At 35.1% G+C, this 16,738-nt stretch overlaps 1 protein-coding gene across 9 annotated transcripts in view; it reads left to right on the plus strand.

Annotated features, from left to right (window-relative positions):
• The window catches only part of MRTFB (myocardin related transcription factor B), an 83,478-nt gene that overhangs the window by 8,190 nt on the left and 58,550 nt on the right, over nucleotides 1-16,738 (plus strand). For 5 of the 9 annotated variants that reach the window (XM_075767822.1, XM_075767821.1, XM_075767813.1 and 2 more), the window contains one exon: nucleotides 15,446-15,612. In XM_075767822.1, coding sequence (XP_075623937.1) covers nucleotides 15,459-15,612 — 154 coding nt within the window. In that variant the 5' untranslated portion in view covers nucleotides 15,446-15,458. Of the gene's footprint in view, nucleotides 1-57; nucleotides 139-15,445; nucleotides 15,613-16,738 lie in introns of all 9 variants that reach the window. The other 4 variants (XM_075767820.1, XM_075767819.1, XM_075767812.1 and 1 more) reach the window with 1 other exon arrangement.

Consider the following 16,738-nt stretch of genomic DNA (forward strand, 5'->3'; position numbering starts at 1 on the left):
GAAATGCAGATGGTAACAACCTACTTCAGCCAATAGTTCATCTTTCTCTGCCCTCAGAAAGTTCCGAGCAGGAGCAAAGTTGGGCAATAAGAAGACAAACTAGGAATCTGAAATGGAGGCTGGACAGAACATTAGAACGTACTTACATACCGATCTCTCTCTTTCTGCAGATTAAACCAGACTGATAGTTGACTGGAGGCTCAGTTCTAGGCTCTGTGACATAGGCGCAGTTCTAAATCTACTCTTTCTCAAATATTTGAGGTGGTAATGGGGCCAGAAGGTAGTTCAAAAGATAGAATTCCATAGCATCTCTTTCATCTGTCTGTGGGTCTTGCCATCTGTAGGTAGGCTTTTGAAAGCCTAAGCCAAGCCTTATGCTGGCTGGCTGAGGAACATGGTCAAGAGAAGAAAATATATATTGAGGAAGGTTGGTATACAGAGCATTTTTGATGGGTAAAGTGGAAGCTGAGATGGGAAGTGACTTAGTGATACATGGAGGATAGAAAAAAAATACATCAGAGAGAGGAATCAAGAAGGAAAGCAGGTACTGAAATGATCTGGGGAAGAAATGAAGTATGATCTGATGCTATAAAAGAAATAATGAAAATAAGTAAAAAAACCCAACCCAACCAAGCAAACAAAAAACCCCACCAAAAAACCTGGGCTATAGTAATTGTATTAGAGCCTTTTTTTTACTGACCTGTTCATGATTAAATACATTGTGTGTTTTAGTAAATGGATCTAACCGAAGTGTTTTGAAACATACTTACCCTAATAAATTATATTTGATGACTGTTAAATGATGGAAATGTCTTACATATTAGAAGGAGTACTAAAGCAAGTACATATTCTGTTATGCTGCTGAAGACAAAAAATGTCTAGCATACAAATAAAATTATTATGTAGGAGAGAAATTATGGCTTGAAATATTTTTAGGCTCATGAGTTTGTAAATTGACTGTTATTCTAGTTTTGATGTGTTCGTGAAACATTAAGTAAGAGCTTTTTCATTACTATTATGCAGAAGGGTATTGGGAAAATACATTAAAAGTATTTCAGCCTGTGTTTTAAGGATTTTTTTTTTGCCTTTCTGAAGCTCATGAAGTTTGCTCCACGTTTCAAGTACATTTTCAGCTGAGGGGAGAGAACTATTCAGCCACATAGCTTACTGAAACATGATTAAGATGATGCACGTTGTCCATTGATGGAGCCTCTCATTCCACCCTATCAGAGATTTCTGCCTGCTCATGTTTCTTCTCCTAAACCATTTCAGTTCATGTTAGCCACGTTAGCAAAGGTAACTCTGTTCAAACTCGTTAAGCTGATGCAGCTCTCTATGGATAAGGAGCATCCATGCCAACAGCTGACCTAGCAGTGCAGACAGGATCATCATAACCCGAAATTGGGTGGTGAAAATCATCTGAGAGACTGGCGATTTTGTCAGTCCACACAATTGTAAGTGGACTTGGTGGTTCTAACAGAAATGTCCTATATTTAGTCACTATACCATTGGACCTAATTAATCAATAACTATTTATATTCCAGTGGTGGCAGGTATTCTATGTTGAATTCAGGAATAGCCTTTAGTAAGTGCTGTTTAAATTTTGTAATAATAAGACAGTGTTGCACAGGAGCTTTCTATATTAGTATAGCAGACTTCAGTGTCTCTTCCTTTTTAATTCAGAAATACTCTGTTCTTTAAATTGGGAGTGGGTAGGGAGGGGTTTACAGACAGTCTGGTTTTTTACACTCATCAGTGTGAAATTGATTCTTTGTGTTATTACTTTTGCCATAAATTTCTGAATATTATTTTCCTTAAAGATGATCTTTGGAAATAATTCATCTTAAGTTAGTGAAGGAAATAACTTTCTGCAGCCAGGCTTTCTCATTTTTAAGTCCACACATGTGAAATTTATATCTTTGACTACAAGAGGCCTTTTTTTCTATGTTTATTAACTTTCTGTTGAGTGGTTCTGAGATTTTTAAGTACTTCTGAATGCCATTATTTCTTTCTTGATCAGCTTATTCTTGGTTACTGTCATTTCTGCATAAACAGAGGACTTTTTTCTCTCTTTGATAACTGAGGAAGATGAGAATGATGTTTGTTTTATAAGGGGAAGGTTTAATGGCACTTTTTTCACTTCAAGTTTTATTAAGAGAAAATACCAAGAAATACAGAATTTACCGCTGTTAGGCGTAGAAATTTGTGCAGAAATGTACTGTAAACAATTTTATGGTTACCATCTATCTCTATTTATTTATTTTTAAACGAGCAGCTTTGTAGGGAACGAAATACTGGAACATGCAATGGTTTAACAGATAAGAAGACTTCTTTGAGAGGGGCCTTAGGCAACGTAAACTCTCCTGACCCAGAGTTTCTGCCTTCTTAGTCGTTAGCTAATTTCAGTATGGAAAATGGAATTCAAGTTCATTTTAGCTTTGGAGATCGTGAGAAATTGGTCCTTAAAGCACTGAGGGCATGGACTGTGGATTATAGCATTATATTGTTTAGAACATTAGAGTTTTGAGACACCATACTAATAGCATATTTTTTCTAGTTATTTTAGAATATGAGTGTTGATCTGGGGATTAAGCTTGATCACTTATGATCTTGGTTCTGTATTTATAAAGAAACAGTAAGTGATATTCCTTCCTGTGGTCTTACCCTGTTCACAGAGAGTACATTGGCCTTATTAGTAGAGATGTTCTTGATTTGAGAAGTAAAAGTTTGGCTTTCATTTAGTAAAGAATATTATTTTGTCTTTTAAGAAAAAATTATTTATTTTTCTTTTAAAGTTATAATATTATGGTTGTGGTATATCTTCATGCTTAATTTTGAATGTTTAGAAGGCTCGGGGTTGGGGTTTTGTGGTTTGGGATTTTTTTTCCTACCTCAAAGTCTATGCTTCAATGCATGGAATTTAGCATTACTTTACTATGCATCCTTATTGTATCTATAAAAACCCCACTGTAATTCTTGAGAGGATACTGCAAGGTGTATATTTATTACAAATGATGTAATTGCATTCACATTCTGATCTTTTGTCACTGTTGTAGAAAAAATTAGATCACTTAATACGATGTGGGATATGAGCAGTTGAGCAGTGGTTCACTGCTACCAAATGTAATATGACACTTTGATCTATTTGCTTCCAGGTAAGGTGTAATAACTTTCTTTAACCATGCAGTATCAGTAGGTGTAACTTGGACAAAGGGTTAGTTGAAGACTGAGGAGGGAAGAGGTTGTCTTCCTGAAGCCATGAATCTAAATGTTAGCTGGTATATAAGTGATGGAATGACCGTGCTCTTTCCCTTTTAAGTACTTTTTAAAGTTTGTAATATAAAGTAATACTTTTAAGCCAAACAAACATATTTGCTCAGTTCCAGTAGCAGCTTTGGCTATAAGAAATGGGAAGCATATTGACCTCATTCGGACTCTAGGGTAATGACAGTTACAATGGTGAATAACTTATGTACTGAGTAGAAGAGTTGGCAATAGCACAAAATGGTATTATGGGACTGTCGCGTGAAAGGGTACAAGTCTGATATGTGGCTGAGGGAGGCCCTCCTGTTGAGTCACGAGGTTCGGAAAGGACCCCCTTGCTTTCTAAACTTCTCAGAGAGGAACCTAGCTGCGGCTAGGTCCAGTCTTAGTCCCAGACTTGGTCAACGGTTTATGTCTGAAAGGTTATGTGTGTAGCCACTTATCAGAGTTAATGTTTGCCTGTCAGAGCCCCACTAAGGACTTTCACTGAAACAGTTTCGCAAAGTTGAAAAGAAAAATAGGTAATTTATTGAAGCGACAGATATAAAAGTTCAGAATTGCCGTTGATAAATGCACTAACTGCAACGATTTTGAGCTCAAGTTAATAGTTCAGCACTTTTGTTAATGATAGTTTTCCCGGGGTAACATCTGACATAATCGGAGGCGCAAGTCTTACCAAAGAGGCGTCCCTGCTTGGGGAGGAGAGAGGTCCAGGCCCGTCGACCCGTCCGGATAGTTGGAGTTCTCGTCCTCAAAAAAGGGGATTCTAAATGCCAGATTTATACTTTTGGGGAGGTGGGACTAAGTCAGGTATTGTGTGTCGATTGGCCCTTAACAAGGCTTGTTGTGCAGTTGATCGGGGCATGGGCGGGGGGGGGGGGGAAGTGGCGGAGAACAAAGGCATTCAGTACAGAGGAGCAGTGGTCTGGTTAGTTTTACCAAAGTAACGTCAAACTGTGAAGGCTCCCCCTCACCCCAGGCGTCACTTAGTTGATTAAGGAGCAGACCCGTCAGGTGCTGCATCTTGTTAAGATTAACAAATTGCTCATCTCCTGCCCCTGTTCAGGTCCAGTGCTTATCAGTGCAAGATAAGCAAGTTGCTCAATCCCTGCTCTTGCCCAAGCTGGACTCCCCCAGGGCCCCTTCTGCTGGGTCATAATGGCCCTGTATTCGGCACCAACAAGCCTGGACAAGTCCGGCATCCCACAGGGACTGCCAAAATTTTGTGTCGCTGCCTCTTTTTAGTTGAGAAAGATGAGCACTTGTACCCACACAGCATGCACGTGATGAATGTATGTAGCTCGTTGCTTTATCTTTGGGAACACTAGGGGAGCCTTCAAAATCTTACGGATGTAGCTCACCCAATGGTTTTGTCTAAGCAGGACAGCAGCACTATACAAAAATAGTCTTAAAATTTCTATCACCTTCTTTAATTAGCCCTTAATTGTACTTTTGTTGCCATTCAAAATGTGTCACATCATCCATTGTAAATTAGATTGTTGAAAAGAAAAGGTGGTCCCATGAACTTTTAAGTTAGACATGGTAATCGTTTGGTGCTAGGCCTCTGTTTTCTTTCCAGTTAAAGGAAATAGAAGAGAGGAGAAAATTAAATACTTCTAATAACTTGCAAAGTAAAACCAGTCATTTGGGACCATTAAATACGTATCATAATGCTCTGCTGTGCTTTTTTACAGGGAGGTTATGTGATCATAAATAAGAAAAGAGAATATTTTCGGTGAACTATAAGCATGTAATGTAAATAAATAAAAAACACATGGTAAATAGCTGCTGCTTAAGATGTACAGAATGTTGATTTTAATCTTTTTTTCACTTAAATATTAATCTGTCAGCTTTTTAAGTTTTTCTTTTGTCCATTAGCAGGTTACACTTTACAAGTTTTAATTTCAGAAGTTGAGCAACAAGTTTACTGTTTTCCATGGGAGCTGATTCAAGTTACTGTTTGCATTGTTAATATCTGAAAGTATCTGTGTTGGTACAAGTCAATATGCAGCAAAAGGTTTGTGAAGGAGAGGTTTTCCAAGTTGTCCTAAGGTTATGAGTAGGGACAACTTAACTGAGTATCATCTGTGTGTGTGCACTGAGTTGCAGTTCAGACATAATCATTTTGATATTTGTAAGATCCCCTAAATTGAAGGTGCCAGTAATGCCTAATTATGCTACATTATTTTGAATTCATGTCTAATGAGTATTTAGTTTATTGCTGAATGTGAATAATAAGTGAAATTCTGTCCTATAGAAGTTGATTGCATCTTTTTAAGAGGTCAAGTATCAGTCTTTGGTACATCAAATATTATAATAAAATTTTGCTAATCTTGGTAACAATGTCTAGAAATAAAAAGAAGTAAAGTTTACCTTTTTTTGAGAAATTTCATTATAGAAACAATTGTGTAATGTTCAGTCATATTTATGAAGGAAGGTAGAAAGTAGCATGTTCAACAGGAAACAGTCCTGCAGTTCCTTCCTCTTTGACTTGAATCCTAATGCTTTCCTTGCTTTGTTCAATTCAAGGGCTTGGTTTACAGGCACTGAAATAAACAGAATAGCACCTGCAGCTTAGTCATGAATGGGATACATCTTGAAGTAGCTAAGCAAACAAATGAAATCATGGAATAATTTAACCTTTTCTGAAATGTCTTAGATGCTCTACCAACATTCATTTTTAAAATAGATCAACATTCTGGCTATCGAAGGACTGAACACATAAAGGAATTGTTAAAGATTATGATCAGATTTATTGATAAAGGTTACTAATTGATTATTTTCTGAACTGTCAGAACACCTCTTGTAAAAAGCTCTGTATATTTTCTCTTCCTTTTTTTTTTTTAAATAAACGCTCACTTCTAGGACACGGCACTAATCTTAAGAAATTGTATGATGTATTAATATAAATATTTGACCCTTACTCCAGACTTAAGCTATCAAGCGCTTTTATCATACCAAAATGAACATTTGTGGTTTGATTTTTTTTTTTAATAAGTTGTCAACTTCAATTACATATATAGATTCTGCTGGCTACACTGTTTATGTCTGCTGGCCACAGAAAATGATGGAGCACATGTTATCTTAGTAATTCCTTCCACAAAGTTCTGCCATAGTCCAGAAGAACTGAACTTGCTTTTTGGCAGGTAAATATGCAAGTTGATCTTGGAATTACTTGAACAGTCCTGCTAAGTGCTTCATATTAAAACTGATATTAAGAACTTTTGAATGTTTTTAAATGGGAATTCAAATAAATTGCTTCTTAAATGATGTGTCACCTGATTTATTGGAAAAGAGATTTAATTCAAATGTGTACAGATCTGTGAGGATGAGAAACTAGAAGCATTGTTTCTTTCCCTTGCTATATTTAGGTATTATAAAACTGACATTGTGTTGTTTTCTAAGCTGAGCCTAAATTTATTTGCTGCCACTGTTAATACAGGCATTTTAAATTTTAGTAGAGTATTAAAGCAATTGTAAAATATTGACAATCAACCTCATCTTCATAGACTGAAAAATAGGAATGTCATCTTTAGATTTTTCTGAGCATTTGCAAATGACATATTTCCATGCATAGTGTGCGCATGAGTATAACATCTAAACAAGATACTACTTCATCAAAATACTTTAAAGGTAAAACATGAAGTTGTTTATTTTAATAGAACTAGTGAGGCTATGTGCTGTAACAGCTCTGTGTTTATTCAATCAATTTAATCCAGCTGAATGACTTAGCAGTGCCTTAATATGAGCATTGTTGACTAAGAATATCCACAAAAAAAAGATGAGATTAAATCAAATTCGGTCTGCTGCTAAGGTGATTAAAAGTAAAAAAAAAAAAATGTTGAAGACTGTATCTGGATGTCCTTTACTTACGACAAGTCATAGGGCAAAGTTTATCTATTATATTTTCAGGTGTTGTTGCCATAATTCTTGTTGCTACTGAGTGCTCAGGTAGCAGCTGTTAGGAGGGATGAACTTAGTTGTAGATGAAATAACATATCTTCTTATTGTGATTCAGAGTTTTCAACATGAGTTAAGTCTTTATGAACTTTCTATGACAAATACTGTACTGTAAGTTAAGCATAATGTGTCTTCTGCTTATAAAGCACTGTGTCAGTAGAAGGTATATTAAAAGGTGTTCTGGGTTATCTGGATGGATGAATAGTTGCTAGCTTTGATGCTTGGTTTCAAATAGCTTGTACCACTACCTAGGTGACCATATCTGTTTTTGACATGATAGGGTAACAAAGCAGTTCTTACTCTTTAAAGAAGAAGGTTGTTGACCATGTATTGTCTTTAAGAGGCAGCTAATGCTAGACTCTATCGTTTGGTCCATCAGACCATTTGTTTATTCATTTGGATGCATGCCGGAAAGTTATTTTCATAACTGTTTCTTAAAGGAAGATGGTAGATTCAAAAAGTTTTTTATATAATTGGTAAACAATTTAAACATTACTTCCATCTGAAGGGATTGGTTTCGTTTTAGTGACTTGAATATTATGCATATTGAACCTTGGCTTGCTTTACTTAAAATATTTGTAAGAAGTTTAGCATCTTGGATAAATTTTGTTATTAATGACCATTTTAAAGCCCACGAAGTGTGAATGCAGAAGGTAATTGTAATACATCTACTTAAAACGTTTTTATGAAACCTTAAAGTATTTAAACAGTAACCTTCACAACATTCCTATGAGTTGTATCCTTTCCACTGAAGGGTTATGTCAAGCCCAGATAATTTTTACCGAATGTTATTGGAATAGGTTAGTTTTGAGAAGGCTGTAATGTGAAAAAATAGGTAAATCATCTGTATGGTCCTACACAACAATGGGGTAAGCTTTAGTTTCCCCAGGCTTTAAGGGAGGTGTGCGAGGTTGCCTTTGTTCATCACAGACCCACACTCTCTGCCTGATAATTAATTGGCACTTAGCAGGCCACATCTCCCATTACAGGTAAGTTGCCTTTTTTAAAATATTTTTTTTTACTGGAGATGGTACAGGAATCATCTAGTATTCTGTGAACTCATCCCTTGCCTCTGTCCAGATATAAGTAACTTTCTATACTTTACTTAGTTCATGGTGTGCGTTTGCTAGTGTAGCTTACTTCTTTTCAGGCTTTAATCAGTCTGAAGACTTAAAATTTAAAGATTTCCTTCTAAGAATTAGTAGAGTTATCAGTGTAGCATCGTCATAGAAATATGCAAAAGTGTTAGGTGAGTTTCTAGAGGACTTCTAGTGTCTGTTCAGTGCTATTAATTTAGCTAGAGTAGACAGTTACAAAAATTTTATTTCAGTAACTTATTAATAAGAGGAAAACTTACCTGAAATATTAATCAGTCCAGTCTTAACTCCATGCTCCCTTAAGAAGCATGTCATTCCAATTACTGGTATGGTGAGAAGCCTGACAGGACCTCAATTCTGTCATGTATTTCTGCACACTGTTTTTTAAAGAAATGAATAGTAACAATGAGTTTCTGATAATGTGTAATCCAAGGTGATTACTCATAGTTAGTCAGCCATTGGTATTTCTCATCTTTTTCTGCTTTTGTCTAATTACCTTTGTAAAAATAGCTGTATGATTTAAGTCCTTGTTGCTGTGTTTTTTACCACAAAATTTATCTTCATTAATTAATATATCAACACTGTATTTTAACTGCAGGATTGCAATTTTTCTTTCAATATAATCATTTAATGTCAGTTTTAATTTCTAAGTTCATATATCGTATCCAAAATACTTTTAATGAGAGGTTGTGTGAGAAACTAACTGCAGAAATTGTAAGCAATACTGAGTTGTCAGCAGTGTTGATGCTGCTTCTCTTTGGGAAAAGGAACAGCATCATACTGTGTGAAGTGGAATAATGGAATAGCTGAATATTTTCAAGACTTTTTTACATGAAAATTGTCTTTTGGTCTTTTAATCCACTGTGGAATACATGAAATGAGGGGGCTAAGTCTCAACAGTATAAGCGTTGTTCTTGCAACAGAGGCAAACTTAATTGGAGAGATTTTCTCCAATCAGTGAAATAATGTCAAAAATGAATTTGATGAACATATTCAGTTAGCTTATTGATAATCTGCGTGATTATTAATAGCAACTACTTTCCATGTCTGTTCACTTTGTACTCAGTCATATATTCATCTTTACTGGTTCTAAATGCTATTTATGCTATTTCAGTAAGTGCATTTGAAACCTACTGAGAAAATGAAAAAAGAAAAAAGCCAAAAGAACTTTTCTGTAACAGTTTATTGTTAAAATTGCAGTGCTAAATGCAAAAGTTTATTTTTTGTTTTTTACATCTTTACTATTTTAAAAACAGAAATATGAGACTTGGTGTAAGAGGTTAGTGATTTGGAGGAATAGCTTTAAGTGGCTTTTAGATACTTTGTAAGTATTTCCAGAACTGCGGCTGCTATTGTTGTTGTTGTTGCTGTTGTTATTTCAATTTTGTAATGAAATGTAAGTAGTCTTTAGAGTTTGGGGAAAAATTGTGTAGGGACCTGCAGAAAAAGGTATTCAGAACAATTATAAAGGGAACCCCAATAGCTTTTCATGTAGGAATTTTATAAGATCTCAGACATATAATAGGATGTAAGCACAGCTGAAATGAAATTGTGCATATACGATATGTGCTAGTGTCTACCAAATAGAATACGCTGCATTTTAGAGGTCAGAGAGAAAGCATTATATACTAGACTAAGGAGCATTATTGTCTTTGTGGCAGACACCTAAATTTGGTATTGCTCCAGGAACTAACTTGAGATGCAGCCAACCCTACTATTTGTTTCTTAATTTATTTTTTTTTACTGTTTGCTGATAGGCAGCATGCCAAGAGGAGTCATCCTTTAAAACACCACATTTTTTCCTCTCTGAAGCAGGTATTTCATCCCCAGTTCTTCTCTCTGGGAAACGAGTCTCGTATCTTACAGTTACCATATTGTTCAGTGAGCTACATGTTCCTGTGTATTTTGAATGTTTATATCCAAGTCCTACTTGTGTTGATCCCGTGGAAAAAAAAAAAAAGAGGTACAGAGCATTCCAAGGGTCTGACCACTGGGACTTAGTTAATTTGAAGATTAGAAAGGAAGTTTGTTCTAGGTATATCTATGCACTTAATAGGGCCAGCTGCATTCTGAAAGCATAGTTGTTGCCCTTTTATGAGATGGAAGGAGGAATTTCCAAGTTAGTCTCGTATTGTGATTTAGCACATTATCTCAGGTACAAGTCATTAATGCCTACTGTCCAAATTGAGGGAATATTTGAAACCGTAACAGTCTTCTAAATGCTTATTACCACTCCAGTGTTAGAGATCATTGTCCCCACTGTACAGATTTTCAAGTCTTTGTAGGCATTGACAAGGAGATGCAAGCAAATGGCCTTCATTGGCAACTCTTAAGCTAACCTGCTGGATGCGGTGCTTAAGCTTTTTAGATGTCTTTTTTACTGTTTCCTGACACATTGCAAAAAACCAAATGAACAAAAAACAAATAAAACTACACCACACCAAACCCAGCATTTTGCAGTTCTAGTATTCTTCCTACTAAAGATTCTGGTGTATTACAAACTGCTGTCTCATTTAAAATTTTACTGAGTTCTACAAATGGAGGAACTGAAATCTAGGTGATTTGACTGCTGCTGTTCACACCATGATTCTGTAATAAATTCTGTACAGGAGACTGGTATTGCTAATACCTAATCCAGTGTGAATATTTGTAATGTGATACTGCACAGTGTATAGTGACCTGAGTTCCCTGCAGGTGTAAATGAGTGAAGCAATATTAAGGTCAGCCATTTGACTTGGCCAGAGTTTGAATGCACTGTGATTCTTGAACTGGTTTTTCAAGTAGATTTCTAAAATAAAAGCTGGTTTACTACCTAAGTGTCATCCAGATTTCAGTTTGTGCCAAATAAAATACCAGTTCTAGTGTCTCAAGTGGTAGGGAAGTATGTATTCCCCCCTCCCCAAGATTTTTCTAAGGAAAAATACTTTGTCTTTTGAAGATAAAATGTTTAAAAATAAAAGAAGCGTTTGTCTTCAGTAGTTAAGAAAGATAGCAACCACCTACAATCTGTGAGAACACTTACATAAGACTCATACTGTACAGGAGTTCTCCTTTGCCAGTACTGGAACTCTGTTTCTGTGTAGTTGTAAGATAAATGTGAACCAAAGACTTGCTTGCAGTGCTGGTGCATAGTCTGCTTTGGTAATTTATTCCAAAAGTAAAGCAGGAAAATAATTTTGTTCTAGTTTTCACTGTATCACTCTTAAACATTTTGCTGAATTCTGTGTAAAAAAAAAAAAACCCACCCAAACAACAACAAAAAAATCCCCCAAAAAACCCCAACCCAAATCTGAAATCCTTTGGGACTGTTGGAAGAATGGAGTAGTTCTGTTTTAGTTGCTACAGATAAAATAGTGTTATACTTTCCAACACTTTAGAAGTGTTTTTCATACCAAATAGAATGATGGTTCATACAACTTAATAAACCTTTCGATGTCTTAGTTTCAAGGAAGAGAGTGGAAACCCCTGAAGTGACAACTGATTTCTGTCTGTCAGGTTAGCCTTGTATAAAATGGAGCTTTCTTGGATTATGCAAAGTAGAATATTGAGACTTTAATAGTATGGATTTTTTTAATTGTATTTTTTTCTGTACATGTTTTTACTGTTGAGTTTCAGTTGTGTTATTAATACACTTCTCTTTATAGGTCTGCTTAAGTCAGGGGTTACATAGATAATGGTTACGATCCGTAAATGCAGATGGCAAATATGAAATAATTCTTCAAGATTGAGGGGGCTTCAAATAGAAAGGGGAGGCAAATGCGATATCTTTAATATAAAATGTGGTAGTATCATGGTACTAATGAGATAAGTTTCTCATTTTTGCACATGATGGCTGGATAAAGTTTTTATTGTAAAGGGTTTGATTTTAATCAAGGTGAACTAATGTTTTCTCCAACTGCTTTTTGTGTTTGAATTGCTGATGTCCAAACAATCAGTTATTTTAGCGATGTCAGAATGAAATACGACTTTTGAAAACTGAAGACAGATGGGAGATGTTCTGCATATGTTAAATCTAATTTCATGTAAAGTGAATGCTGCTGGTTGTAACCACCAGCTGATGATAAAGCAATTGTATGCATCTTCTCTAGCAGTTAAAATGAGTGTGCTAAAAATTAATAGTGGTTTATTATCTCATACATACAACAGTGTAAAAAGAGGTTGTTTATATAGAGATGTCTCTTTTTAAAATTATTCTTGGCTTTTTTTTGTTTTGTTTTGGAAGGAGGTATTTACAAGAATTTACAAGAAGGTATTTACAAAAATTGTTTTTAAGTTTCAGAATTATTTTGTCCATCAATAAGGAAAACCTTATGCCTAAGACAAACCAGTAATTTCATGGATGCTAAGTTTAGAAGTTCTTTTTAGAAAGTTGAGCAGCTGAAATCTGCTTTAGATTCTAATGAAATGAGAGAAGAATCAAATTAATTATTCATATTTCATTATTGCAAGCATTCAATTTGTCATCTTTATAGTATTGTTTAGATGTTCTGTTCATTGATTCAGGAAGGAGCTCTCATTAATCATAGTGTATCTGAGCCAGATCTTGATGTATGTCTCAGATATTTTTTTTTGCCCCTACAAAAAAACCCTTATAAATGTTGGGTGGAGGTGTGTGTGTTCTTTTTTTGAGGAAGGTCAAGAGAATTCATTGTTCTAAACTCAAAAGTACTTCCATAGTCTGATACAGTAGCAGTTCATTAGTAAAAATGAAAAGAAATGAGAGCAAAATGTGATTTGAGATATGACTGAGGAATTTGAGGAATTTAGACTTTCTGGGAATTCTAGAGTGTCTTTCATTCAAAGATGATGTAGCAACTAGTGTTTTTCTAGTGTTAAAGGATCATTTGGGAAAATATATGGATTTTTAAGAGCCTACAGGTAAAGGGGCTTGCAGCACCTTTGCAGCAAAAAATTGAAAGAGGGCCTTCTGCATGTAACAGTGTGTGGCAACCTCATCCTGCTCTGTCCATCAGTATAGACAACTGCTTGAGGAAACAGAAAAGGCATCAGCCGTGGTATATCAATGTGCATGCAACAACCTGTTTTGGTTTTGCTTCCTGGAGGCTTGTTTCTGTGAAATTCTGTAATGGTAAAGGATCACAAATTGATAAATAGTAGATGTTTAGGCTTGCTGCAATTTTTTTTTTTTTTATGAACAACTTTTAGTGCTTAAAATTGTTTATCCGAAAGATTTAAGACAAGGAATTTGCAAAATCTGAGACTTTATTGTGAATTGGAAACTTTCAAACTAGTGTTATAGTTGTGCATTGGAGAACTTTGGTTTTAGAGGTTTCCTAATGGTCAAGTTTGTGTGCTGTATGAAACCATAGTAAAAACTGGGATCTGAGAGTTGCAATCAGCAATATCATCTGTTTTAGAGCAAAACAGCAAGAGGTAACAGAAGTGATGAAAGTTAAACTGGTTTAATTTAAAGCAAGATATTTAGTTATCTGTCAGGGGAAAAGAGTTAGTCAAAGCTAACGTGTGGCATAGTAACTGTTAAACCTTTAGTACAAGAAGATGTTTCTATTAATTTCATATGGATTTAATGGCATGAATACAGCTAACGTGGCTTAATCTCTTTGAAAAGTGATAGGCATAACTCATAGCTGACAAATTGTGGATAAAATTCTGTGAATACAAGCAGATAAGCAGCTGAATTTTCACTTAAATTCTACTCTGAAGAGACTTGCTTGGTTAATAATGTACTTAATTTGTATGGGTGAGTGGGAGCTTGAGGAGAGTGTAATGTCAGGAAATCGAATGAGAGCTGGGTAAATTATGTTTCTAAAAGCGAAGAACAAAGAAGAAAATCTTGCATAACAGTAAGTTAATGGGTCTTCATTTAATGTGAAAGCACCAATTGGTAACTATGGAAAATAATGAAAAATATGCACTTAACCATTGTAATTGTTCTACTGATGTATATATCAAGCAGTACTTGCTTATATTTCAGATTCCTAAATTGGCACTTTCAGCAACATGATTCTTTACCCCTTTTTGTAGTGTAGGCCATTGTTTGGTGATCATGATAACTTTTTGCCATCTTGATGTTTTTTAAAACATCAAGTAACACTTGAAAAATTGTGGCTATGGTCACTGAAACATGTTGCATTTTAATGGCCTTTAAATACACACCCCAACATGTGCAGCATTTATATTCAGCATACCTGAAGTTTGAAATCTAAGGTTGAGTAGGGGCAGCAGTAGTGTTTCTTAAGAAAAATAACTAAAAATAAACAATTTATAATAAGATGACATTTCTTTAGTTTTATGGATCTTCATGGATTGTTAATATTTCATATTGTTCGAGTTTCCAAGAATCCAGGGATGGGCTTAATTGAAGTCCATATTGATTTATTGAAATTTTAATGACGTGATAGAATTCCGTGAGCTGTAAAAAGCCTGTACCAGTAATTCATACTCTGTTTCTCCTCACTGTAGATTAAGAACCACATTAATGATAGTAAGGAAAGAAACAATAAATTGGGGCTTTTATTCTACTCTGTATTTTACAATAAGTAGCTACTATGCAATAAAATTAATTTGAAAAAATTAACAGCAAAAAGCCTTCCTTGCCAGAGAGATTAAAGACTAACTAGTTCTAATATAGTTCTTCGGGGGTATGAAGCCCTGTATTAATACCAAAGTGGATTTTTGATCCAACGGAAAGTTGTGCAGTGCTTCAAAATATTAAAAACTGTTTGTATGTTATATATTAATTCAGCATTCTCTAATATAAGCTACTGAGAAAAAAGAATGTTTTGCTGATAAACGGGCTGTGTCACTTGCTAGGAGGTAGGGCACAGGAGCCTCCGGACATCCATAGTGAGAGTTAACACTGTGTAACTTTTCTGTCAAAGTGAGCAGAGAAACTGTCCTGCTTCTCAGAACCAAATGACTGTTAAATTGCTTGTAAATACACTGTTTAACTGTTTTTTTGCAAACGTGTAATATTTGTGGAACATTAGTAGATAATGTATATATAATTTTAAAGTTGAATTTTACCAAAAAAAACCCCAAAAATTGAACAAAAAACTAATGGTCTGCATGATTTTTTTTTTCTTTATTAGTTTTATCAGCTGTAGTGTGATTAAGAGAATGCTTGCTCTCCCTGTCTCCAGACAATTTAACACAATGGATCACTCGGGGACAGCAGATGCTGAGGATGACTCTGGATCACTACCACGGCTTGCTCCTAGTCCTCATAGCGAAGCAGTTGCACATGAGTTCAAGGAACTCTCATTACAGCCCAATCAGTACTTACCTCCTCTCAATGAACGGAAGAATGGTGAGTGCAAAAGTTACTGTTCTCCTTTTCTCTACATTGCATAAATGCTTTCTATGGTTTTCAAATTATGTTTGTTTGATTTCTTCAAATAATGTTAATTGACTGTCCTCACTTGCTCTTCCCAAACCACATTATGTAGAGTTAACATGCTACAGTGTTAGCTAGCTGTCCTGATCAGCTGCACCTGTTATGGCAGTTTGTAAGTCTGACTTTAAAACATCAACTGGAATACTTTGTTGAGGCATATAGAATGGAGTTGTTTATATTTTAAAATAGTTTTAAAACCATAGCTAGTGTATAATAGAAGTATTAATTAAATATTTTTGAGAGTTGTATTATTATCAGACAAAAAGGGATAATTATCAAGAACAGAGTTTTTTCTGCAAAAATAATACAAAATTGAAGTTTCACATTGTATCCCAGAAAGTTTCATTCACCACATAGTTTAAGGTTGAACGACAAAAGAAAAATAAGATTTACATTTTGGGAATCTTTCCAATATCTTTCCTCGTTGTTGATGTTGGTATGGCAACTTAGCATAGAAGTGTTTCCACTGTTACAGTAAGCATCAGGAAGAATTAGGTCTGATTCCAATTGTAGGTTCATTTTTACTGGGGAGAAGGCAGGAACCTTTCTTCTTGTTTTTTGTGGCATGTGTTTGTTTTCTCACACTAATATCTTCGAATAATGAAGATTTATTTTCCAGTATTTGTAATAAATAGTGGGAACATTGAAATTATGTAAATGAAGTATTTGATTTTTGAAGCATTTTTTTAAAATCAGTTTAGCTACAGTTAGCTATTAATTCAGTTATAGTAGTATAAGCATTATTTAATAAGAAGAAAACTATCTGAATATCCTGGCTTTAAAGCAGAAAAAAATCAGGATATATATATTACTAGGCTGTACCTATGTCAAATACCTGCAGACAGATCCAAGTCATGGTATTCTCTGTTTCAGAAAGACATGGAATGTTGTCTGTAACCAAGATGCTCCTGTTTAGACAATGAGGGACTAAGTCTGTGTTGCTTTGTGCGCGTACCCTCGGTATTATATGCACTCCAAGAAAGAAAAATGTGAAGGAAAAATGTGGTAGGGGAGAGACTTAGGCTTAGCTTATATAAAT

The sequence above is a fragment of the Balearica regulorum genome, chromosome 15 (genome assembly GCF_011004875.1).
Source record: "Balearica regulorum gibbericeps isolate bBalReg1 chromosome 15, bBalReg1.pri, whole genome shotgun sequence".
Classification (NCBI taxonomy): domain Eukaryota; kingdom Metazoa; phylum Chordata; class Aves; order Gruiformes; family Gruidae; genus Balearica; species Balearica regulorum.